Source organism: Schistocerca nitens, chromosome 6 (assembly GCF_023898315.1).
Source record: "Schistocerca nitens isolate TAMUIC-IGC-003100 chromosome 6, iqSchNite1.1, whole genome shotgun sequence".
Lineage (NCBI taxonomy): Eukaryota > Metazoa > Arthropoda > Insecta > Orthoptera > Acrididae > Schistocerca > Schistocerca nitens.
In genome coordinates, this window is record NC_064619.1 from 469921295 (window position 1) to 469948772 (window position 27478).

At 41.8% G+C, this 27478-nt stretch overlaps 1 protein-coding gene across 2 annotated transcripts in view; it reads left to right on the forward strand.

Moving 5' to 3' along the window:
- Nucleotides 1-27478, forward strand: part of LOC126262397 (cilia- and flagella-associated protein 91-like) — a 343692-nt gene that overhangs the window by 108787 nt on the left and 207427 nt on the right. For both annotated transcript variants that reach the window (XM_049959011.1, XM_049959012.1), the window contains exon 7: nt 23424-23592. In XM_049959011.1, coding sequence (XP_049814968.1) covers nt 23424-23592 — 169 coding nt within the window. The remainder of the gene's footprint in view (nt 1-23423; nt 23593-27478) is intronic.

The following is a 27478-nucleotide window of genomic DNA, read 5'->3' on the forward strand; positions in this document are numbered from 1 at the left end:
AAAACATCAGCTGTAATTGCTCCACATTGTTTTAATATCTTATTAGAGATGTCATCTACTCCAATAGAGCATTTATTTTTCAAAGATTTAATAATTTTACTTATTTCACAACAGGTTGTTAGGTGAAACTTAATCTGACTAAATTTTTTTCAAAACAGACTCTTCCATGTACTGCCTGGCTTTTTCTTTTGAACTGCTCTCACCAATTTTTTCTCCTACACTTTGGAAATGGTTGTTAAATACATTAGCTACTTGTGTATTGTTGATTAGGATGGTCTCATTCTCCTTAATAGTAATACTACCTACCCCAGTGGTTACTTTTCCTGTCTCCTTCTAACAACATTCCATACTGATTTTATTTTATTGCCGGAGTTGTTAATTTCTTCTCTAACATACATATTTCTTGATTTCCTTACAACTTTTCTCAGTATGTTACAATAATATTTATAGTGTAAAACTACTTCTGGATTTTTACTAGTTCATGCTGTCTCATAAAGTTTTTTCTTTTCTTTCTGAAGACACTTTAATACCTGTAGTACTCCAAGGTTTCTTTGAAAAGTGTGTGGTGTTACATTTAGTAATTTTCTTTGGGAAACAATGTTCAAAAAGGGATATAAATTTATCAAGAAATAGGTTTCATTTATCATTATCATTTGGCTCATTATATACATCTCCCCAATTAACATTTCTTAAGCTTTCTCCGAAGTGCTCTATAGGTACCGGGTTGAGTGACCTCACACTTTTACTTAATGGTTTCTGAACTGTACAGCCTGTTAGGTTTTGTAAGTTAATCAGTTGTGCATCATGGTCTGACAATCCATTTACCACTGGGAAAGCATGTGTTTGTTTTACGTCCTCTTTCTGTACAAATACATTATCTATTAGCGCACTACTGTCTTGAGCTATGTGTGTAGGGAAATTGATCACTGATTCTAAGTTATATGTTGTTAATAACACTTCTAGTTCACTTTTCCTCTCAGAATAATTTAGAAAATTTACATTGAAATCACCACAGATTAATAACTTCTTCTTTTTTCCTGACAGACAGCATAATAGGGAGTCAAGCTTTCTTATGAATAGCTCCCAGTCTCCTAAAGGGGACCTGTACACTGTTGCTAATATCAATACTACATTATCTAGCTGAAGTCCACATGCACAAACCTCAAAGTGCTGATCAATACAATATTTGCTTACTTTTACAGTTTTGCATTTATACACTTGTTTCATGAAAATGGCAACTCCTGCTTTATCCATCCTAGATCTACAAGTGTAAGATGCTAAATTATACCCACTTATACTGACACTATCCATGCCCACAGTTACATGATGTTCAGACAGATAGAGTATATCAGTCTCATTCTTATTTTTGAGATCATCTAAACACACTAATAGCTCATCTACTTTATTTTTTATTCCCTTGATATTTTGATGAAGTAAGTTGATACTGCCCTTAGCTTTACCCCTATTTACTGTACATGAAGTTTCTTTTATTCTGTTTATCTTGATTGTCATCTATCTGAACTTTGGCTTTAACTTAAAAAATCTGTCTGCCTGGACCCATTAACCACAGGGATCACCCCTTGTGTGACTGTGGACCCCCTTACAGTTTCTGCTAATAGACAAGCTAACTTATTTTTCCCCATCCTATTCAGGTGCAGGCCATGTGTAGTGTATCCCCACCTACCAATAGCATTTACTGGAACAACACTTATGTGAGATTTTGCCAGTGTCTGGAGCATCCTGTTCAGCTCAGTGTTAACGTGCTTTACAGCAGTGTTTACCCAGGGCTGATCATGGCACCGAAAGACCTCCACAAACCCCACATTTGTGTGCTCAGTTTCTGCTCCTATTTTATCCAGGTCACTCCTAATACTGTATCTTGGGTTCATAGCCAGGCTGTTTCCTGCTCCCTCAACTATAATTACCTGATCTTCCTTCTCAAAGTCCCTGCATAGCTGACATAAGCTTTCTGTCACCTGGCTAAGGCTAGCACTTGGGTTCACAAAACCTGTGACCTGGTACCCTGCACCTAATTTCTCCTGAAGCTGCTGGCCCACACCCTCCCATGACTGCTGCCTATAAGCAGAATTCTTTTTTTCCTATTCTGCTTTGATCCCGACCTGTCCTTTTTCTTTAAGCTAATATTCTGCTTCAACCTACTTTCAACTACATCTGGATGAGGCCCTTCCTCCACTTCAGATAGCAAACCAAACTAATTGAATTTCTGGAGTTTTTTCAAGTGTTTCCCTATTTCGCCCTTTGCTTGCTACCTTTTCCCAGTTCCCACACTCTTTTTCCTCCTTTAACCTACATAATTCCAAGTTTGCATTTTCTAATTCAGCCTGAAGGGCACAAATTTTTGCCTCCTGTTCAGTGATTTTTCTGTCCTTTCTACATAACCTACACTGCCACGGAAGAGCCTCATTTTCTACCCTCGTTTCCTCACCGCTACATTCGCCCCAATGAAACCATAATCTACAGTCTACACAGAACACCCCTCTTTCAAATTTCTACGGCAACCACCACATTTGTCACACATGGTTTGATAGACAAACTTAACACAAAAGTGTACTTTAAAGATTCTTCTAATAAATTTGCTTTAACTATTACAGTATTTTACTTATAGCCTAAAGGAGGCTTCTTTAACACTTGTAATTGAACTTTCTTCCTGTTCCAATCACAGATGAGGTTTGGAAGGATGCTTACTTGTGTGGCTCTGAGTAAGCTGTTATTAGTCTATCTTTATATTCATAATTACTGCAGTATCAAAGCACAAAGAGGGGTATAATTTTCTCGGTGTCTACCATAAAAGTCAGATCTTAGAATTTTACTAGCAAGTTTCATTACATGTATGTGCCTTTATTTGTGTTGGCCAGTTAAGATTTTCAGGCATTTCTGTTACAATATTTCACCTGCCATACAAGACTTTGACTATTTGCACAGCTGTAATATTCCAGATTCCACAAACTTAAGCAATATTTCTGTATGTGCTGCATAATTATTTTGTAAGAAATCCCTTGTACAGGAAACTAAAGTTTCCCAGTGGTCAATCGATGAATTAAAATCTGCTATGCACTTTAACTACAGCTGAGTTTATGTGATTCACTTTCATCATCATCATAATCAACTTCACCATCATCATTATCGGTCATCTAACAGCAACTGCTCGATAAAAGCTTCCTCCTGACTTCTCCCTGCATTACGATTTTCACTTACACGTCTCCATGCATCTCCTACAACACAAACAATTCTTATGAAAATCCAAATGAAGCATAGTAACTTCATAATGTATTAAACTACAAAACATATTAACATCATCATAATCATCATCTGTTTTCTACTCCAATTGCCTATGTGTGGTTTACGAGTGTTCTCGGCTTGCGCCTGTCCATGCACCATTCGCCTCTCAGGATTGTATCTCTCTGTTTTCTCTTATTCACATAGCCTCCTTCACTTGGTCCAGACATCTCTTCCTTGTGTTACTGCAGGCCTTTTACCAATCACCTATGTGTGTACCCATTGTTTTGCCATCCTTCCTTTATCCATTTGTTTTACATTGCCAAACAATCTCAAGTGGGCCCTTGTTACTTTTTCTTTCAGTGACGTGTATACTCCATCTTCTTCCCTTATTTCTTCACTTCTTACCCTGTACTACGTAATTTTCTAGACCATAGTTAATAAAAACTTTGTTTCTTTGGCATGAAGTTTGTTGTCGACATGTTTAGTCATTGTGGAGGTATCTAGGCCAGACGTTATTTTTGGGGTAAAGTATGACTGAAGGAGAGTGTTCTGATCTTAAGGGAACATGTTCATTCCAGAGCAGATTGCAGATTCCAAACTGATGATAGGACTGAGGTAAATTTTGAGTTTCATGATTGATCTCATGCTGTATCCTGATAGTGCATGCAAAATATTTGTACTGGTCTACTGTTCCCAGCAGTGTATTTTCTAGCCTTATTTTTACTTTTTTGTTCTTCCTGCTGAGTGATATTGCAATCATTTCTATTTATTTATTGTTAATCTATTTGCTTTTAAATGGTCATTCCAGGTGGCCAGCCTATCCTGGTCTTCTTTCTCTTTATTATCTCAAATTACTACTCATCTACAAATGAAAATGCGTTGATGTCTATATTATTTTTCTGCTTCATTCCTTCCATAACTTTGTGGCGGTTATCGACTGCAAGAGTCGACCGCCTCACCTTTGAGAATGAACTTCTTTGAAAACTGTTGATCTCAGTGTGTTCCGAACTCTGTATTCGAGCGGATGTGTTTGTACAGACATGATCAAAATAAAGTTAATTCATTATAAACGAGTGAATACTTAATGTTGGGTTCGATATTACCGTACGTAACATCTCGATCCCCACACTGGTGACCCCGACGCTCACAAATGCCGCTTACGATGCCAGAAATGTGTACTGGAACATCACCATGGACAAACAATGCAGCAACCTTTTGTTGGATTTCTACGTCCATCGACTTCGCATCACACTGCATCTGGATGCAGTGTACAGGAAGTGTAATTAATGTGTAAATTCCCAACTCTTGTGTGAATCGTGCTTTTTGGTAACTTTCTTCACCTTCTCACACATCGACAATGCGACCCAGGTGCACACATCGTCCGTCGAAACCCGCTCAACGCGTCCGTAATTTCACTTCCAGACGATGCAGTGCTCCTTCGCTGATTAATTTGGACAATTTTGACTTGCTTTTGTGTAATGAATTAACTTTGTGCAGTGCGTCGACATTGGACAATCATGCCAAACAATGGACTGCAACAAACGGGGACTATGTCGCAAATCCCAGTTTGCACGAACTCCAAACTATGGCTAAATTGCATGCCTGGTCAAATTCTCAAACGCCCGTCATGGCTACCGCGTCTTCCACGCTGCGTGTAAATTCGTTCGACCCAGTTTCTGCACAGCCCGTCTTCCAGAGTTCCAATGTTCGCGCCAACTTTTGCACTGCTTCTCCGCGCCTGTCTCTCTTTTGCACCATTCAACTACCAACATTTCTCTCAGACCAACTTCCAATGTGGTTCATGGCTGCGGAGTATATATTCTCCTCTTATGGCATCACCGACGAAAGTGAAAAACACCTCGTACTCTTCAGGCACCTAAATGACTATCATTATATAATTATGGACATTATCTGTGACAAATTGAGTGACAAGTACACCAGAGGGAAAGCCGCTTTAATTCAGCACCTATCACCAACATCACAGGAACAATTTCATCAAGGGCATCCTACCAATCAACGACAATGCACCAATTACACCGACGACAATGCCGGCTGTTTCTCAATGCAACACTGGAGGTGCCACACCTCCCTCTACGCAGCACCCGAGCCGCACCGATTCTGCTCAACCGCTACCAACACCGACGCCACGGCCGCCTCCTGCTGGCTCACTGACCTCGACCCAGTCAAAACAAACAGTTGTGCGACATACGATCCCACCACAGCTACTGCACCTGCATCTTGTCAACAACTCGCGACACTACGCACTCTTACCTCCCGGCTGTTCACTACTCGATCGCGCCCGCAACTTGTTCACCCACCCCAGAAGACGATTTCAACCATATTAATGCTTCATGTTGTTGTAGTTGTTGTGGTCTTCAGTCCTGAGACTGGATTGATGCAGCTCTCCATGCTACTCTATCCTGTGCAAGCTTCTTCATCTCCCAGTACCTACTGCAACCTACATCCTTCTGAATCTGCTTAGTGTATTCATCTCTTGGTCTCCTTCTACGATTTTTACCCTCCACGCTGCCCTCCAATGCTAAATTTGTGATCCCTTGATGCCTCAAAACATGTCCTACCAACCGATCCCTTCCTGTAGTCAAGTTGTGCCACAAACTTCTCTTCTCCCCAATCCTATTCAATACCTCCTCATTAGTTACGTGATCTACCCATCTAATCTTCAACATTCTTCTGTAGCACCACATTTCGAAAGCTTCTATTCTCTTCTTGTCCAAACTAGTTATCGTCCATGTTTCACTTCCATACATGGCTACACTCCATACAAATACTTTCAGAAACGACTTGCTGAGACTTAAATCTATACTCGATGTTAAAAAATTTCTCTTCTTCAGAAACGATTTCCTTGCCATTGCCAGTCTACATTTTATATCCTCTCTACTTTGACCATCATCAGTTATTTTACTCCCTAAATAGCAAAACTCCTTTACTACTTTAAGTGTCTCATTTCCTAATCTAATCCCCTCACCATCACCCGATTTAATTTGACTACATTCCATTATCCTCGTTTTGCTTTTGTTGATGTTCATCTTATATCCTCTTTTCAAGATACTGTCCATTCCGTTCAACTGCTCTTCCAAGTCCTTTGCTGTCTCTGACAGAATTACAATGTCATCGGCGAACCTCAAAGTTTTTACTTCTCCTCCATGAATTTTAATACCTACTCCGAATTTTTCTTTTGTTTCCTTTACTGCTTGCTCAATATACAGCAATGCTTCATACAGCAGTGAATGTATTCTCACTCAGCTGCCGCCAAGTACTGAGTTTCACATTCGTGATCGGACACACGATCTCTTCTACTCGAACTGTTATGTCAATACTGTGCTGCCGACCTTGTCTTGTACGCCAGGTTACCCCTTGATAGAGACACATTCTGATTACTCAGTGATGCACAGCAGACTGCATCACGACGTACATTTTCGCCTGAACAACTGCAACAGCTATGTGAGCAAATTGCGACATACAACTTGTTGGTACAAGATCAGTTACACATGCTGCAGCCAACACCGACTGAGCACGACATGCAATGAGATGCTCCTGTCATTCTTCCACCTCCGACTGCTGACGATCCTTTGCCGTTACTACCAGCTACAACTAATACCCTGACGATCACGCTACATGGATCTATGTCCCAGATGTTACAACTGTCATCATCCCGATGCCTCAAGTGGAAATTCTACGTTACTGATGTGATACAAGCAACTTATTTACGCCGCTGCCACCTTTCCTTGGTAGTTCCAGACACTTCGTTTCTGTCCCATGGCATAACCAGCCACACCACAGTGCCGCTTGCTTTGCTGCCATCTTCACTATCTCCGCAATGTACGACCAACACATCTGCTGTTTCTGCTTCGACGAGTGAGCATCTCTCTGCTCCGACACACGACCACGCAGCAGTTATGTGCAAGCAGCTTGCAGCATTACGACTCAACCGCATCGCCGACAGTGACAGCACACACTCAGCTCCAATTCCATCAAACTGTGTCACCTCTCCGCTACGGACCAGTAGTTCATCCGCTGATTCGAATTCTTCACGTTCACATTATGTCTCATCGCCTTCCTGCTCCGACCATGGTTTCGCCGACCACATCCACCTTCCATCACCTCTCACCGTTGCTATGCCTCATGCACAGGGCTCATGGCCACGGCCCCCAACCTTTGATCATGGCTGTTTCGTAGATCAAAACACCGACACTGTCAACTCCGCTTGGAACATCCTGCCACCATCTACCTCTGTAATACACTCACCGTCCACGGACTCTGAGGTGACGCTTCCGTCTACATCCAAGTCATCTGCTGCCAAGGTCAGTCATGTGCAGCTTGCTGTTTTCTCCCCTGCTGTGACATCAAGCGCCTCTATAACTCCATCATTACCGCGATTGTTACTCATCTGGCACCTCTTACGCAACCTGTCAAGTCACAGCATGCTTGCTCCTTTATGTTAGTTTACAATTCCATGTCAGAATAAAAAAAAATCTTGTTATTCATAAAAGGGGTTGGCAATAAGTTTATTTAATGATTGCCGGCCAGTGTGGCCGAGCAGTTCTAGGCGCTTCAGTCTGGAACCGCAAGACCGCTACGGTCGCAGGTTCGAATCCTGCCTCGGGCATGGATATGTGTGGTGTCCTTAGGTTAGTTAGGTTTAAGTAGTTCTAAGTTCTAGGGGACTGATGACTTCAGATGTTAAGTCCCATATTGCTCAGAGCCATTTGAACCATTTTTTTATTTAATGTTTTCGTAAAAGCATGATCTGTAAGGTCATATACCATGAGTGGAAGCTTATTACATAGTTTATGGTCCACTAGGTCATAGCTATTGATTGTCTGCGATAGTCTGTGATATGACATATGTATGGACATATTTTTTCTTGTGTTGTGACCATGAATATTATTTCTGTGTTTTACTTCATGCAGATCCGTTTTTGTATTGATTAATACTTGGTATATGTACAGATTTGTAACTGTCATTATTTTATATATTATAGAGCAAAGGCCTACAACATGCTTTACGTTAAGAAAATGTAAGGACTTTGATTGCTTTCTTCTGTAGAAATATATGAGTTGGACATGGCTCAAGTTTCCCCAGAGAATAAGTCCACATGACATAGTACTTTAAAAATGCAATGTAAGATGTTTTAACATAGGCTCCTAGGTACTCATTTCATAAAACATCCATGTAATTAAATTACTCTTGAAAATTTGACACTAATGTATTTTGTGTGTTGCTTCCAGGACAATTTGTCATCTAAGTATACCCCCAAGAACTTTATATACACTGAAGTGCCAAAGAAACTGGTATAGGCTTGCGTATTCAAATACAGTGGTATGTAAGCAGGTAGAATACGACACTGTGGTCGGCAACATCTATGTAAGACAACAAGAGTCTGGCACAGTTGTTTGATTGGTTACTGCTGCTACAATGCTAGGTTGTGAAGATTAAAGGGAGTTTGAATGTGGTGTTATAGTCAGCACAAGAGCGATGGAACATAGCATCTCCGAGGTATCGATGAAATGGGGATATTCCCGTATGACCATTTCTTAAGTGTAACATGAATATCAGGAACCCGGTAAAACATCAAATCTCCAACACCGCTTGGGCCAGAAAAAGATCCTACAAGAACGGGACCAATGATGACTGAAGAGAATTGTTCAATGCAACAGAAGTGCAACCCTTCACAAACTGCTGCAGATTTCAGTGCTGGGCCATCGACAAGTGTCAGCGTGCAAACCATTAAATGAAACCTTATCGATATTGGCTTTCGGAACTGAAGGCCCACTCGTGTACCCTTGACAATTGCACGACACAAGGCTTTACACCTCGCCTGGGCTCGTCAACACCGACAATGGACTGTTGATGACAGGAAACTTGGTGCCCAGTTGGATGAGTCTCGTTTCAAATTGTATTGAGTGGATGGACATGTACGGGTATGGAGACACCTTCAGGAATCCATGGACCCTGCATGTCAGCAGGGAACTGCTCTGTAATGGTGTGGGGCATGTGCAGTTGGAGTGATATGGGACACCTGATACATATAGATATGACTCTGACAGGTGACACATACATAAGCATCCTGTCTGATCACCTGCATCCATTCATGTCCATTGTACTTTCAGACGGACTTGGACAATTCCAGCAGAACAATGCGATTCCTCACATGTTCAGAATTGCTACAGAATGGCCCCAGGAACACTCTTCCAAGATTAAACACTTCCACTGGCCAGCAAACTCCCCAGATATGAACATCATTGAGCATCAACGTGTTGGTCAGAAGACATCTCCACCCCTTTGTACTCTTACAGATTTATGGACAGCCCTGCAGAATTCATGGTGTCAATTCCCTCTAGCATTACTTCAGACCTTAGTCGAATCCATGCTATGTCATGTTGCGGCACTTCTGCATGCTCGCGGGGGCCCTACACGATATTAGGCAGGTCTAACAGTTTCTTTGGCTCTTCAGTGTAACTTGGATTGTTAAATGGACTTTTATCCTTTAGACCAAATACCATGTTTTGTATGTTGTTCTTATTCAGGAAAAACCTATTTGACTCAGACCAGTATGTTTCCTGCGCAAGTGTATAGCCAGTAGAATCTTTTAGCTTATTCAGATAATTATTTTAAATTAGGGAGGTAGTGTCATTAGCAAATAGCACCTTATTTGAGCTTGTAAAAGAGGGTAGGTCATTGATCATTACCAAAAACAAGAATGGTCCAAGTACAGATCCCCGCAAAACTCCCACCTTAGTTTGTTTATCAGTAGATTTTTCTGTGCCAATACACACAGCTTGCCTATGGTTTTGGAGATAAGATGTCAATAGTTTCAGGCTGCTGTCCCTGATGCCATAGAAATAGCATTTCTGTAGAAGTGCATCATGTCCTACACACAAAAAGTGGCCTGCGCAAAGCCGTTCTCCTCAAATACTGTAAGAACATATTTACTTACAGAGTCTATTGCATCAGTTATTGATAACTTTTTTCTAAAGCCATATTGTGCTACATTAAATATTCCAAGTTTTTCGAACTGAGGAGACAGTTGATGGTAACTGATGCATTCTATTGTTTCATGCAGGACTGGAACTATTAATATGGTCTGAAACTTGCAGAGTTGTTTTTGTGTCCCTTTTTATGCACGGGAACCACTCTAGATAATTTCACCTCCTCTGTAAAGTATTCCTCTGATATTCATTTATTTATGCAGTGAGTCAATGGATAAACAATAGAGTCAATGATTTTCTTCAATAACAATACTATGGGAAGGAAAGTTGCCACTCACCATATAACGGAGATGCTGAGTCGCAGATAGGCACAACGAAAAGATTTTCTCACTTAAAGCTTTTGGCCAATGGCCTTTGTCAACAATAGACATACACACACGCGCACGCACACACACACAAACACACACACACACACACACACAGACACACACACACACACACAAATGCAACTTACACACACGACTCAGGCAACTGAGACTGCAGTCATATGTGTGAGTTGTGTTTGCATGAGGGTGTGTGTGTGTGCATGTGTGTGTGTGTGTGTGTGTGTGTGTGTGTGTGTGTGTCTACTGTTAACAAAGGTCATTGGCCGAAAGCTTTAAGTGTGAAAATCTTTTCGTTGTGCCTATCTGCAACTCAGCATCTCCGCTATTGGTGAGTGGCCACTTTCCTTCTCATAATATTGTTACATTCCATCCAGGACTTTCCATTGTTTGATTTTCTTCAGTAAGTTGCAAGACATGTCATAAATATCACTACCATCTGATGATTTGAAGTTTCTTACTATTTTTAATACAATACTAGGCTTAACCTCAGAGAAAGTGAGAATATTGCCGTAGGGAATTGCATGATAATTTTTTGTAGTAGGTTTACTGATGCTACTGCTTATTTCCTCCACAGATTTAATAAAATAATCATTAAACTTTTGTGGAGAGAGAGTGATTTTGACCTTACCTGATTCTTTGGCAACGCTATTTATGAGATTCCAAGCAGCTCTGCATTTATTGTTAGAATTCTCAATGCACTGGCGACTGAGTGACTTTTTTACTTCAGTAGCTGCTTTTTTATAATTATTTCTCCATCTTACATTTAAGGGTCTAAAAACACAATTGTTAAGTAGTTTCTGGCTTTCTCCCAGTTCTTTTGTAACAGTGTTCTGAGTGCAAATATGAGATCTATAGTTGCATGGTGTTCCCTGAATCCATACTCCTTACCCTGTAGTTAACATTATATTGACTCTGGCTTTGGCTGCCGAAGACTGTGGTCGTGTGTGTGAGTTGTGTTTGCGTGAGTGTGTGTGTGTGTGTGTGTTTTTTTTTTCTATTTTCGATGACAGTCATTTGTTGTGCCTCTCTGCGACTCAGTATCTCCATTATTTGTAACCTTGCTGTACATGCGTCATGGTGTAGCCTGCTCAGGATAGGAGAGGAAGCATCAGAAGTGAGGTTTTTTGAAATGAAATGCTTCATCCAGGCTGGCCCACAACTGCATCAATCAATCTGGGTGATAGCCAGAATAAGGGAATAGGAAGAGGGAGAGATGATGCTCTGTAGCAAGCGAGAAATAAAGAGAGAGAGAGGCAGACAACAGGAAGCTGTCTGCTCAGCCTGAAAGCTGTATCATGAGAGAGTGTCTGCTCTGTCGAAAACCTTGAGGTTTTTTGAAATGAAATGCTTCATCCAGGCTGGCCCACAACTGCATCAATCAATCTGGGTGATAGCCAGAATAAGGGAATAGGAAGAGGGAGAGATGATGCTCTGTAGCAAGCTAGAAATAAAGAGAGAGAGAGGCAGACAACAGGAAGCTGTCTGCTCAGCCTGAAAGCTGTATCATGAGAGAGTGTCTGCTCTGTCGAAAACCTTGAAACAAAGAGGGAGGCTAGACTATGCTCTGCCCTCCAAGATACAATGAGCAAGCACCAAGTGTCTCTTGCGTGCCTCCTATTGGCCACCTACAGACACATGTGGCTGGTTATTCAGCTGAGTGCTGGAAATAGTGACATGATGCAGATGCCACTTTTCTAACAGGCGCTTAGGCACTGTGGGAACTCATGCTGGTAGCTTGGTTGAAAGGCATGTGAAGAAAAATTCAGAATAGAATTTTGTTATTAACTCTAAAATATTCTCAGAATGTTGGATATCCCATACAATCAGGAGGGAAGTTATATATAATTAATTACATTTCAATTTTTTTATATCTGATTTTCAGGGGTTTTTTTTGTTTGTTAAAAACTAATGATTTACTGTTATTACATAAGACGTGAATAATATAGCAATTGCAGTAGGTAATAATGGGTTGCTCACCACTTACAAACAAACAAATTAATATTTAAAATAATAAATCTTATGTGTAATCATCAGATCTCTTCAAATCATGTGTAGCTCTCTAACTGCAATGGAAAATTGTATAAAAATGTTTGAGATCCATGTATTTCCTATAACCATATTTAAAGTGAAATTACATTACTGCACAGACTAAAACAGTGAAATACATGAATCCATGAAAGGGAATGGAGGGCACAATGAATGTATCACTTTCTATTGCTATGATATCTTGAGTAAGAAGCCCATGGGATAAATGAAGTTAACTTTTAATGAAAACTGACAGTTCCATATACCATAAAGAAAGGTGAAGGATTGATTACTACTCACAAGAACAAACACACAACACCGCTACATTTGACTGCTCAGACTAGTCTGGCCTGAGCAGTTGGAGATAGCAGTCATGTGTAAGAGATGTACTTGTTTCCATAAATGTATATGTGTTTCACTTTTCTGATGAAGGCCTTGGCCAAAAGCTTAATGTAACAGTCTTTTCATTGTGCCTATTTGAAACTAAACATGTCATCTTTATGGTGAGTAGCACTCTATGCTTTCCATGATTATTGAATTCCAACCTGGACTTAAGGAAGGATGAGCAACATAGACTATTTTATTCGGGTACATCAACAGTAGAATGAGTAAAAGAGTAGTATTGAGTTTAAATGTTTGGGTGTGGAGTGAAATATCACCAAATTCTAATCCATGAAATCAGGAAGATGTTAATACTAACAGTGGAGTTGTGAAGCAGGTGCTAACTGAACTCAGACAGAAAGGAAACTCAGTGCTTCAGTAATTATCAGTGGAGAGATGTGGTTGACAAGTCAGTACTACCAGAAGTATTCGGTGTCAACTATCCTTCTTCAACATGATAGAGAAAACGGAATATCACATTACAAAGACATCAATTACAAAGAAATCTGGGAGAATTCCAGAAAGGGGGGTATGCTTGGCAACCTAATGAAACACTTGACAAAATGAAATTGTGAAAGGTAGCATGATGGAAGCCTTAAATAGCAAGTCCTTGATTCATTCTTTGAGTTCCACCAGGTATATAACACAAATATAAAGACCTAAAGGGGTTCTTGATAACTGAGGATATCCATACTACAATCCTTACACCAGGGAGGCATTCAAGGCAAAAATACTAGTTCTGCTTCATATGATAAAATTGCATACAGCATCATACTTATAAATTAGCCCTTTGAAAGAAAAATGGATTGTTTCTTACAAAGACTATTAATATTTAAGAGCACTTAAAACGAATACAAAATATGAGAACCAGCTGAAAGGTTCACTGACTAACATAAGTTCACAAATGTGGTTTCTGGCATTACCAGTTATCAAATAGTGAACGAAAAATTGACTTCCCACAACCATTCCTTAAAAACTACAGGCATTTTCTTAAAACTATAGGTGTTTTACATTACTGGAAAATGAGTCAACACAAAAAGCACACAATAGAAAAGAATACAGGTGCAAAGTGAGTCCTTGCTTAAGTTAAGAAACGACCAATCCACGAGGATGTTCAAATATAAGGTCATGCTGAAAACTAATGCTTATAAGTTTTTTATGTGAAAACTCTTGAAGTTTTTAAAATAAAAAACCCTTATTAACATTCAACAATATAGGAAAAGATAGATTGATACGTACTGAAAAGAATACATGTTAAGTTGCAGACAGGCACAATTAAAGGGCGCATACACAAAGCTTTCAGCCACAGCCTTCATCAACAAAGATAACCAGAGAAACACACACAACATTCATACACACAGGCAAGCACACCTCATGCACACATGACTACCAGCTCAGCAGCAAAGACCAGAATGCAGCTATCATGTGGGATGGCTGCAGCGATGTGGAGGGGGTGGGGAAGGGCAAGGGATAGTAGTGTATGGGTAGGGGGACAGCAAACACTGTCTGGCAGAGTGTGCAGGGACTAGAATGCAGCAAGCACAGCATCAGGAGGTTGAGGTTGTGTGGCGGGGGAGGGGGGGGGGATGGTGGTGGAAGGAGCGAAAAGGAGAAGAGCAGGGAAAGATGGGCAGGTGCATCAGCATAGAGTAGCAAACAAAGAGGCTGGGAAATGAAATTGGGAAGGAGATAAGGAGATGATAGGACAGTGAGTGTGGAAACTGTTGGGTGGAGGGTGTGGGGACTGTATATTACCATAGGTTGAGGCCAGGATAGTTACGGGAGTAGAGAATGTGTTGTAAGGATAACTCCCATCTGTGTAATTCCGAAAAGCTGGTGGTGGAGGGCAGGATTCAGAGGACTTGGGTAGTGAAGCAGACATTGAAATCAAGCATTTTATGTCATATGATGATCTACTTTGCTCTTGGCCACAGTTTGGTGGTGGCTGTTCATCTGGGTGGAGAGCTGGTTGGTAGTCATACCAATATAAAAAGCTGTGCAATGGTTGCAGCAGTGCTGGTAAATGATGTGGCTGCTTTCACAGGTGGCTTGGACCTCGATGGAGTAGGATAAACCTGTGATAGGACTGGAATAGGAAGCACTGGGTGGATTGGGCGGGTTATGCACCTGGGTCTTCCACAGGGATATAATCCTTGTGGCAAGGGGTTGAGATTGGGTGTTGCATAAGAATGGACTAGGATGTTGTGGAGGTTGGGTGGGTGACATAACACCACTTTAGGAGGTGCAGGAAGGGTCTTGGGTAGAATGTTCCTCATTTCAGGGCATATTGATAGCTACTCAAAGCCCTGGCAAAAGATGGGTGTTCCAGTCCTGTGAGCTGTCCACCAGGATGAATGACCACTGTGAAACTGTGGCAAAGAGCAAAATAGATCATCCTTTGGCACAACATGCAGTGGAGCATAACGCTTGATTTCAATGACTGCTTCACTACCCAAACCATCTGTATCCTCCCCTCCACCACCAGCTTTTCTGAACTGCACAGATGGGAGCTACCCTTACAACACATTCTCTGCTATGGTAAAATGTTGTCCCTATACCCCCCCCCCCTACAAAACAGTTTCCACCCTCACTGTCCTATTATCTCCTCCCTATTCTTGTCTCCCAGCCTCTTTCTTTGCTGCCCTCTGCCAATGCCCCTGGCTACCTGTCCCTGTTCCTCTCCTTTTTCGCTCATTTTTTTACTACCTCCCTGCCCCACAATCTCCTGATGCTGTTCGTGTTGGCATTCTTGTCCTTGCACACTCTGCCAGACAGTGTTCCTCTGTCCCTCACCTGTACACTGTATCCCTTCTCCTTCCCTGCCCTCTCCAGATTGCTGCTGCCATCCCACATGATAGCTGCATTCTGGCTTGAGCTGCCGGAGTTGGGAGTCATGTGTGTGTGTGTGTGTGTGTGTGTGTGTGTGTGTGTGTGATGTGCTTGCTTGTGTGTATGAATGGGGTGTGTTTCTCTGGTTCCCTTTGCTGATGAAGACTGTGGCTGAAAGCTTTGTGTATGTGTCCTTTAATTGTGCCTGTCCGCAACTTAACCTGTCTTCTTTCTGGTAAGTAGCAATCTATCTTTTCCTACACTGTTGATATTCCTACATGGAGTTTCCATTGTTTTATTAACATTCTACGTCTTTATTCTTCATATCTACTTATTTATTTCTCACTCTGGTGACAAACACATTTCTCCCAATGAGAGGCCAATTTATTGATACTGTCACTGTAGAATGTTTGACTTTGTTGATGGAGCCATAAACTTATCTCTGCTTGCTCTGCTTCATCACTGTCAAAGTGAAGTCCTTGAAGGTATTCTTTAAGTTTTGAAAATAGGTGAAAATTGGATGGTACCAAGTTGGGACTGTATGAAGCATGATCGATGACAGTGAATCCCAGGTGTCAGATTGTTGCAATTGTCACAGCACTCTTGTGTGGTGTTGCATTGTCATGCTGAATGAGAGGGTGCTTCATGTGTGGACAGTCTTTTCGGTGGTAAGAAATTCAATTACAGTACACTGTTTCTTATGCAACAACATTCTTCTGTTACACCCTGCTGTGTTTCACACTACATTTCGGAGCCCTCTAGTGGCAGAGGGTTGCAAATTGCATCAGCGAAACAGGAAAGTTGACTAAGAAATATACATGACATGCAAAACCTCAACTGAAACTGAGAACAGAATAAAAAATTCAAAGGCATTACTTTTCAGTGCACCCTAGTACATGTTGACTTAACATATGTGATAGAACAGACATTAAATACTTTTTATTCATACTGGAAACTCTGTGTAGGGTAAGTTAAAATGTACATTTAGACTGGTTTTCTCTTACCCACAACACCATCAATATCAGTCCCTTGTTAAACATGTAGCTTGCTGTGCTTCAGAAGATGATAGCAAAACAACATTTATAATCATACTATCCTCAGTATACATCATATATATCATGCCCTTACATTGCTACCCAACTGTATAATAGTAGAAAAATGCACAGATGTTGCTTCATGCAATTGAGAGAGTGGGAAACTATTTGTCCAGTTTGCAAACCTGCATTGTAGTTTTATGTTGATGAGCAACTGGTTGTCTGGCACTGTTCATTTTCACTTTTTGCGCTACCTTGTCTACAGTTACTCTTCTCCCATACCACTGGTGCTACTCTGTTTTTCCTCATACGTATATGAGCATGTTAATACAATACATTGTGGCCTCATGCCCTGGGACACTCCATCAGATATGTGTTGAGTTAACCAATTACAACATTTTTTATTACCTTTTCTCATTCATGGGTGGACATGTATATTGAACACAGACATGGGAAAGAAAGAGGGTAACCACTACAGAAAATGGGAAAAATAATTTATTCCTTTGGACCCACAGTCAGGTAGGTCATGCAACAGCCTAGTGTTTTCATTAACAGTTGGTGCTAGCTGTGTTTCCATGGGTGTTGATCTGCAGGCCTATAGTTGCCTACTTTTTCTAGTGATCTGATATACACTACCAAGTTTGTGGAACCTAATGGTATGCAACTTTCCTTTTAGTTCATAGATGCCAATGTTTTGTCCATGTTTGCCCTTGAAACAAAAACTTGCTCCCATCAAGGTTCCAAGGGTAGGCTCATTCCTGGCTTTAACCTGACACAAGATGTCGTGCTGAACAGGAAAGGATTAAAAAGTCCTAACTGCTCTCTCTTCTGTAATGGAGGAAACATACTGCTATTGGGGGCACAAAATGGCAGTCAGATGTCGGTAGGAAAGATGAAACAAGAACAGTTCGGGGCATGAAAATGAAACTTGAAAAATTTTCATGATGATTTTGGGCACTCAGTGGTTGCTAATCCACATCTTATAAGTTACAGGGTCCTGGAGGAAATTGAAAACTTCACCCAATAATCATCTTAAAAAGTAACTTTAGGCAAACATATACTACCACTCATTAATTTCAATACAGCCACTAAATGACATCTAGTTCTCTGTAGATAAGGTCTAATACCGTGGGTACAGTTGAGGAAGCAATGGAATAGTACAACAGTTGTACACATGTCATGATTTTTGTTTGTTGTAATCAAGATACAGTAGTATCCAACAAACAATGTTGTGTACATAAACATTATGTACCTACCTGATATGTTTGTTTACCTATTTGCCTACGGATGCCACATTTGGTGCACCTATGTTGTTTCCTATAGTGATGTGATGTCCGCAGCGAATGGTAGGCATTGCTAGAATACATAACATGTGGTTCCTGCATGTCAGTTCCTTCATGACATTGAAGTGAGTGAAGGTATCCGTAGAAAAATGTGCTGTGATTGTAGCTCTTAGCCAAGCAGGTTTATCGATTTGCCAAATTGTGAAATAGTGTAGTGTGTCTATAGGGGGAGTGCAATACACCTTCACCTCCAGAAGACGACAATATCTGTTACAACAGTAAAAAGGAGACTGACTGAAACCAGCTTGAAAGGATGTGTCACAGCAAGAAAACCCCTTTTAAGGCCCATAAATAAACAGAAGAGACTTGAATGGGCTAGGAAACGTTGTAATTGGACATCAGAAGAGTGGACGAAGGTGTTGTTCACCGATGAATCTAAGTTCAAGATTTTTGGAACCAGAAGGAGTATATTTGTTTGCTGATTTGTAGGGGAAAGGGTAGCACAGCAGTGTGTTTTACCAACAATTAAACACGATAGAGGTTCTGTTATGGTTTGGGGATGTTTTGGCAGAGATAGAGTTGGCGACATTGCGAGAATAGAAGGGCGTATGGATGAGAAGCAATACCACTGCATACATCAGTATCAAGCAATACAGAGTGGAGTGTGCTTAATAGAGAAAGGGTTCACTGTACAACAGGATAATGACCCAAAACATAGGTTGGCATACCGTACGAACTATATTGCATCAAAGGAAAAACAAAAAGCGCTTAATGATGTGGTATGGGCAGCCCAAAGCCCCGATTGTAATCCCATTAAATGGTCTGGGATGAAGTGGACTGACTTATCAGGGAAGTTAATATATCCAGCAAGGAACATCTCTGGAATATTGTTAAGAATGTGTAGAATCATATAGATTCGCGATACCTACGAAAACTGATTGACTGCATGCCTCGAGTTTGTGAGGCAGTCATTAAATCCAGAGATGGGTACCTCGATGAAAGTAAAATATAATGTCCGTGATTGTATTATGTATGTGGAAGTTAATATAATTATATTTTGTGAGAAATAACATTTGATTTGTGTTGTAAATCTGAAACACCAGGCTGTATTGAAATTAATGAGTGGTAGTGTACATCTACATATTATGCCACCTGTAGACAGTGCCTCCATTTTTATTCTTCATCTTCATAGCTGTGATAGCCTCAAGAATACAAAATGAATGTCCTGCTTATAAAATTAAAACTCCTCTAGTGACACCAAGTGACACCATCACAGAATACACAGTCTTTTAATCGAGTAAAACAAAGTTAAGTGCCAGTCTGTTTTCTTCTTGCAATACCGACACCAATGCTACCCAGTAGCTGAAATAAATAAACTTCACACTTATCTTATAATTGCTGCTACTGTGTTCATCTTCATATCTGAACCATCTGTAAAAATTGCGATTAAGCATAGTGATGAAAGATACCCTTGAATATTGGCCATTCAAAACTAAATTGTAAGTCCAGAAAAACACTTTCAAGTGAGGTTTCTCAGTTCAGAGTTTTAGATCAACACAGAAGTATGGCATCCTGTGTCCTTGACTTCCGGAAGGCTTTCGATACAGTTCCGCACTGTCGCCTGATAAACAAAGTAAGAGCCTACGGAATATCAGACCAGCTGTGTGGCTGGATTGAAGAGTTTTTAGCAAACAGAACACAGCATGATGTTATCAATGGAGAGACGTCTACAGACGTTAAAGTAACCTCTGGCGTGCCACGGGAGTGTTATGGGACCATTGCTTTTCACAATATATATAAATGACCTAGTAGATAGTGTCGGAAGTTCCATGTGCCTTTTTGCGGATGATGCTGTAGTATACAGAGAAGTTGCAGCATTAGAAAATTGTAGCAAAATGCAGGAAGATCTGCAGCGGATAGGCACTTGGGGCAGGGAGTGGCAACTGACCCTTAACAAAGACAAAGTAATGTATTGCAAATACATAGAAAGAAGGACCCTTTGTTGTATGATTATATGATATCGGAACAAACACTGGTAGCAGTTACTTCTGTAAAATATCTGGGAGTATGCGTGCGGAACGATTTGAAGTGGAATGACCATATAAAATTAATTGTTGGTAAGGCGGGTACCAGGTTGAGATTCATTGGGAGAGTCCTTAGATAATGTAGTCCATCAACAAAGGAGGTGGCTTACAAAACACTCGTTCGACCTATACTTGAGTATTGCTCATCAGTGTGGGATCCATACCAGGTCGGGTTGACGGAGGAGATAGAGAAGATCCAAAGAAGAGCGGCACATTTCGTCACAGGGTTTTTGGTAAACATGATAGCATTACGGAGATGTTTAGCAAACTCAAGTGTCAGACTCTGCAAGACAGGTGCTCTGCAACGCGGTGTAGCTTGCTGTCCAGGTTTCGAGAGGGTGCGTTTCTGGATGAGGTATCTAATATATTGCTTCCCCCTACTTATACCTCCCGAGGAGATCATGAATGTAAAATTCGAGAGATTCGAGTGCGCATGGAGGCTTTCCGGTAGTCGTTCTTCCCGCGAACTATGCGCAACTGGAACAGAAAAGGGAGGTAATGACAGTGGCATGTAAAGTGCCCTCCACCACACACCATTGGGTGGCTTGCGTAGTATAAATGTAGATGTAGATGTAGATGTAGATCAACATCTTCCTAGTCAATATTTGCTGTCAATAGGCAAAATGTTCAGATGTACTTATCAAGACACTATGTGACGCTACATGTGATGGACGGCACCAACAGTGCACATGTGGACAGCTGGGACTGCAGGCACTAGGCATCCACATGACAGCAGCATTGGCCTGGCTGCAACTGGCAGCAATGGCTTTGAGGTAGAGGCACCCCAGGGTTGAAGTCACAACCCTTAGGTGGTGCAACAACAGGTGGACTGCTCAGAGGGTAGGCGGCAAATGGGCTGCACGACATGGCGGCAACAAACAGCAAGGTGACAGTGTGTCATCTTGGCCATCAGCTTGGCTGGCAGGCCAGGCGTCAGAAGTGGCAGGAGGGTGACAGTGGCAGGTGAACAGTGTGATAGTTGCTTATAGTGCACTCTTGTACTTGGCCCATCACAGCAACTGTTGGCAAGGCCACAGGAGCTGCACAAACTCATAACGTAGCTCACGAGCCATGTACAAGTAGACCGCTTTGAAAGTGGCACTCAGCATTGGCATATGGTGACAAGAGGGTCTTTGGCAGTGCTGGCTGACCCACAATGCACACTTGGACAGCTTCTCACATCACTGGGTGGCATGACGGACTCATGATGTGACTCTCAAGCCAGGCTCGCGGGCAGGCAGTTTGCTGCAGGCTTTGCCCACAGCAGTGAGAGAATGAGAGAATATGTAAATGCAACACGCTCCCAGCTGCTGCTCAACAGCACCTGCAATATAACAACAGCAGCGCTGTGTTGCTCGAACTTCTCAACAACCACACAGCATCAAACATGAAACAAAATTTTTAGGCCTCCGTTCAGACTGAACAGTGAGGGATCTCACCTCTCAAACCAATTTGTACAGGCTTTGGGCTGGAGCCTGGTCAGAATGTGAGTAGAGGGCATTAGAAAGGAGTTTTTTTAAATGAAGGAGTTGAATAAACTAAATTCTGGTATATTCTTGGTACTCACAATACAGAAGGGCTCATCCATGCTGGGCTATAAGTCGTCCTGCCAGTGTGGGTGATAACTGCAATAGGAGGAGGGTGAGAAGTTGGTTCACGGCTGATTTAGTTGGTGTCTGCTCCAGAAGCACAGAGCCACAGATTACAGGAGACCATGTGCTCTGTTGAAAACCTGGAAACCAAGAGATATTACATTGTGCTCTGCCCTCTAAGATTTGGCCAGTAAGTACCATGTGATTCCTTTCTCATGCTTCCTATTGGCTGCCTCAGTTGCATGAAATTGGTTTATTCAGCAGAGCACTGGGAATGGTGGCATGATGCTGGTGCTTTGGTTCTAGCAGGCATTTAGGAACTCACACCAGTAACTTGGTTGAAAGGCATATGAAAAACATTTCAGAATAAAACATTGTTGTGAACTTTAAAATACTCCCAGAATGTCACACATCCTGTACGATCCTGTTGCCAACTGAGCCTCTTAGCTGCTCTATTTCAGCGTCTGCTATTGCCAGATTAGGTTTGCGTTTTAAAATCAATTGCCCTTTCTCCATAATCATGGAGCACTAAGCACAACTACAGCCTCTAAGGCTAGCCACATCTCAGTTCATGCTGGTTGCTTCACAGCGTTCAACGTGACAAAAAGTGTAGGCAGTCTTCAAACTGTTGATATATATCAGTACTCTACAGCAATTTTTAACACTTATCCATCGTTATGTTATTTTTTTAGCCGAGGCAGATGATTTAGTGGCGGGTTCCACTCTTCAAACCAATTTATACAGGCATCGGGGTGGAGCCTGGTCAGAATGGTAGAAGAGGACACCAGATAGGTTTTCGGAAATGACTCATTGTTGTTGATTTAATCTAAAATGACTGGCTTATACTTATGGAATATGCAATGTATAAATGTCATTAAGTTAGCTGAATGTTTCGTTAATAATTATCTTTCAAGAAGAGATGATGCTTGATGCTGACAGTACAGCAGAAATTAAGATTAGGTCAAGCTGCATTCTCTACACAAGTATAAAGTGCACAACCATTTTAGCACAATATAGTTGTGCAGTCTGTTATTTGTATATTTTTAATTGATATAAAGCTCATAATTACTCTCTTTATGAGTAGCTCTTTATAAAATATACATTAGTACTATGTATGTATTAAAACTAAAACTTCTCATTAGCTGTTACTTCTACAGCAGCTTTTAAGCACTACAATATTATACTTAGTGGCACTTGCAAATCTCAGTTATCTTTCCAGTGTCAGTGTACTGGATGTAACTTAAAGGAGAGAGCTTTGAGAAGATGTGTATCTAATTTTTTTGTAAAATGATGAATTAGCTTTTCCATTAAAGCAAAAGTCAACATTACTATTACACAAATTCCAGAGTGACACTCAAGTGGTTACTATTTCTGAATGAATTATAAAAAAAACAGATGCTCCATGCAATTGTATTGGCCATTATTCATCTGTTTCACCTATTAAAAGTAGTTATTCTCAGTATGCAGCTTTCTTATGATCATTAAAACTATTATGCATAATGCCTTTAGCAGAAAAATATCTACTGATGCAGAAGAAAATATAACACATCAAATAGAAATTGAAAGCTAGCATAACTAATGATTATTGGTATTATATTCTCTACATGTTGTTTGAATAGGAAATAGAGACAATTCACCAAATGCGTCTCGACTTAGCAAAACACCATCTCGATGAAGTTCAGAAAATTTTGTCCACTAAAATGGCTGACAGATTAGAGAGACTTAGAAGATTAAAGGAAAAGGAGAAGGAAATTAAGACAACCAAAATAAATATTGAAACAAACAGAGGTAAGCACAAATCTCTGTCATACTATCTTACTACTGTGTTTTATAAATATGATAACTTAGTCATGACATTTTCACAGTTATTATGATAGTTTTCTGGTTTCTTGCCCTGTTTCTTGTTTTATTGGAATTAAGTCATCACTATTGCCAAGGTTCTCCGGTATTGGAACTGCACCCTAGCAGTGGACATAATGGTGAAATCCTGCCTGTACCTCAGGCGTAGGTGATCTTTAGATCTGATATAATTAAATTTTCCTTGAGACATTTGATTCTCATCTATATCTGCAATAATGATAGAAGCTGGAGAAGGAGAAAATAAGCTGAAGATGTGAACTGAAGTTTGTGTTAGGGAGGGCACTGGAAAAGGGTTCTTCATGCAACTGTGTTAGCTATAACGTTGAGGTGCTGTAATGACTAGCACATCTGCCTAATAAGCAAGGAGACCTGTGTTAAGGTCCTGGCCATGGAACAATTTTTAATTCATTTCTTCAGCTTCTATCATTATCGTGGATAAAGATGAGACTCATATGTTTCAAGGAAAATTTAATTATATCAAAAATTAAAGAGTTGTGTTGTTCATTTGCTCTGGTTTTTTGATAGATACTTGCAATTTCGTTTTTCCTGTATGCAGCTGGAGATCATTATAGATAAATACTGCTCATCACATCTCATGTGATGCCCAGTGTCGATGGAAAGTGTCACTTTGTATCCCAATATATATTCTCACTCACCCTCCACAACCTTTCCAACAAACCTCAACCTCCTCTCATTGCACACAGACCCAGTCTCTCCCATCTACTCAATCTCCCACTTCCAGCTCCACTCCCCCCAACACCTCAAAATTCTAGACAACACAATCTGGAACCACAACACCCCAATTCAGTAGTTAACCTTTCCTCCAAACCTCTCTCCCAATCCGAAACCTCTGTCCTATCCACAGGCCTCACCTTCAGCCCCACTCCCAGATTCAACCAAACTGCCCTTGTCAAAGATTTACTGTCCTACACTCGTAGGGGGAAAAAAGGGCAGGTATACACTCACACACACACACATATATCCATCCGCACATCCACAGACACAAGCAGACTTTACAAATGTCTGCTTGTGTCTGTGTATGTGCGGATGGATATGTGTGTGTGTGCAAGTGTATACCTGTCCTTTTTCCCCCTAGAATGACTCCTTACCATCTCCCTTAAAACCCACATCCTTTCGTCTTTCCCTCTCCTTCCCACTATCCTGACGAAGCAACCGTTGGTTGCGAAAGCTTCAAATTTGTGTGTATGTTTGTATGTCTATCAACCTACCAGCGCTTTCGTTTGGATATATAAAAAAAACAAAGATGATGTGACTTACCAAATGAAAGTGCTGGCAGGTCGACAGACACACAAACAAACACAAACATACACACAAAATTCAATCTTTCGCAACAAACTGTTGCCTCATCAGGAAAGAGGGAAGGAGAGGGAAAGACGAAAGGATGTGGGTTTTAAGGGAGAGGGTAAGGAGTCATTCCAATCCCGGGAGCGGATAGACTTACCTTAGGGGGAAAAAAGGACGGGTATACACTCGCACACACACACATATCCATCCACACATATACAGACACAAGCAGACATTTTTGGTCTTTAAATATGTCTGCTTGTGTCTGTATATGTGTGGATGGATATGTGTGTCTGTGCGAGTGTATACCCATCCTTTTTTCCCCCTAAGTTAAGTCTTTCCGCTCCCGGGATTGGAATGACTCCTTACCCTCTCCCTTAAAACCCACATCCTTTCGTCTTTCCCTCTGCTTCCCTCTTTCCTGATGAGGCAACAGTTTGTTGCGAAAGCTTGAATTTTGTGTGTATGTTTGTGTGTCTGTCGACCTGCCAGCACTTTCATTTGGTAAGTCACATCATCTTTGTTTTTAGATATATTTTTCCTACGTGGAATGTCTCCCTCTATTATAACCATTATATATATATAAAACAAAGATGATGTGACTTACCAAATGAAAGTGCTGGCAGGTCGACAGATACACATACAAACACAAACATACACACAAAATTCAAGCTTTCGCAACAAACTGTTGCCTCATCAGGAAAGAGGGAAGGAGAGCGAAAGACAAAAGGATGTGGGTTTTAAGGGAGAGGGTAAGGAGTCATTCCAATCCCGGGAGCGGAAAGACTTACCTTAGGGGGAAAAAAGGACGGGTACCGTATTTACTCGAATCTAAGCCGCACTTTTTTTCCGGTTTTTGTAATCCAAAAAACAGCCTGCGGCTTAGAATCGAGTGCAAAGCAAGCGGAAGTTCTGAAAGATGTTGGTAGGTGCCGCCACAACGAACTTCTGCTGTTGAATATACACTCCTGGAAATTGAAATAAGAACACCGTGAATTCATTGTCCCAGGAAGGGGAAACTTTATTGACACATTCCTGGGGTCAGATACATCACATGATCACAATGACAGAACCACAGGCACATAGACACAGGCAACAGAGCATGCACAATGTCGGCACTAGTACAGTGTATATCCATCTTTCGCAGCAATGCAGGCTGCTATTCTCCCATGGAGACAATCGTAGAGATGCTGGATGTAGTCCTGTGGAACGGCTTGCCATGCCATTTCCACCTGGCGCCTCAGTTGGACCAGCGTTCGTGCTGGACGTGCAGACCACGTGAGACGACGCTTCATCCAGTCCCAAACATGCTCAATGGGGGACAGATCCGGAGATCTTGCTGGCCAGGGTAGTTGACTTACACCTTCTAGAGCACGTTGGGTGGCACGGGATACATGCGGACGTGCATTGTCCTGTTGGAACAGCAAGTTCCCTTGCTGGTCTAGGAATGGTAGAACGATGGGTTCGATGACGGTTTGGATGTACCGTGCACTATTCAGTGTCCCCTCGACGATCACCAGTGGTTTACGGCCAGTGTAGGAGATCGCTCCCCACACCATGATGCCGGGTGTTGGCCCTGTGTGCCTCGGTCGTATGCAGTCCTGATTGTGGCACTCACCTGCACGGCGCCAAACACGCATATGACCATCATTGGCACCAAGGCAGAAGCGACTCTCATCGCTGAAGACGACACGTCTCCATTCGTCCCTCCATTCACGCTTGTCGCGACACCACTGGAGGCGGGCTGCACGATGTTGGGGCGTGAGCGGAAGACGGCCTAACGGTGTGCGGGACCGTAGCCCAGCTTCATGGAGACGGTTGCGAATGGTCCTCGCTGATACCCCAGGAGCAACAGTGTCCCTAATTTGCTGGGAAATGGCGGTGCAGTCCCCTACGGCACTGCTTAGGATCCTACGGTCTTGGCGTGCATCCGTGCGTCGCTGCGGTCCGGTCCCAGGTCGACGGGCACGTGCACCTTCCGCCGACCACTGGCGACAACATCGATGTACTGTGGAGACCTCACGCCCCACGTGTTGAGCAATTCGGCGGTACGTCCACCTGGCCTCCCACATGCCCACTATACGCCCTTGCTCAAAGTCCGTCAACTGCACATACGGTTCACGTCCACGCTGTCGCGGCATGCTACCAGTGTTAAAGACTGCGATGGAGCTCTGTACGCCACGGCAAACTGGCTGACACAGACGGCGGCGGTGCACAAATGCTGCGCAGCTAGCGCCATTCGACGGCCAAAACCGCGGTTCCTGGTGTGACCGCTGTGCCATGCGTGTGATCATTGCTTGTACAGCCCTCTCGCAGTGTCCGGAGCAAGTATGGTGGGTCTGACACACCGGTGTCAATGTGTTCTTTTTTCCAATTCCAGGAGTGTATATATAGCACTACACAGGCATGGTTTGTAGGCACAAAGATAAATACTGGCGCCAAAACATCTGCGTCAGTAAATAAATTTAAAAAAAAAAGGTGAAAGATGAACTTTTTTTCTCCGCCCCGA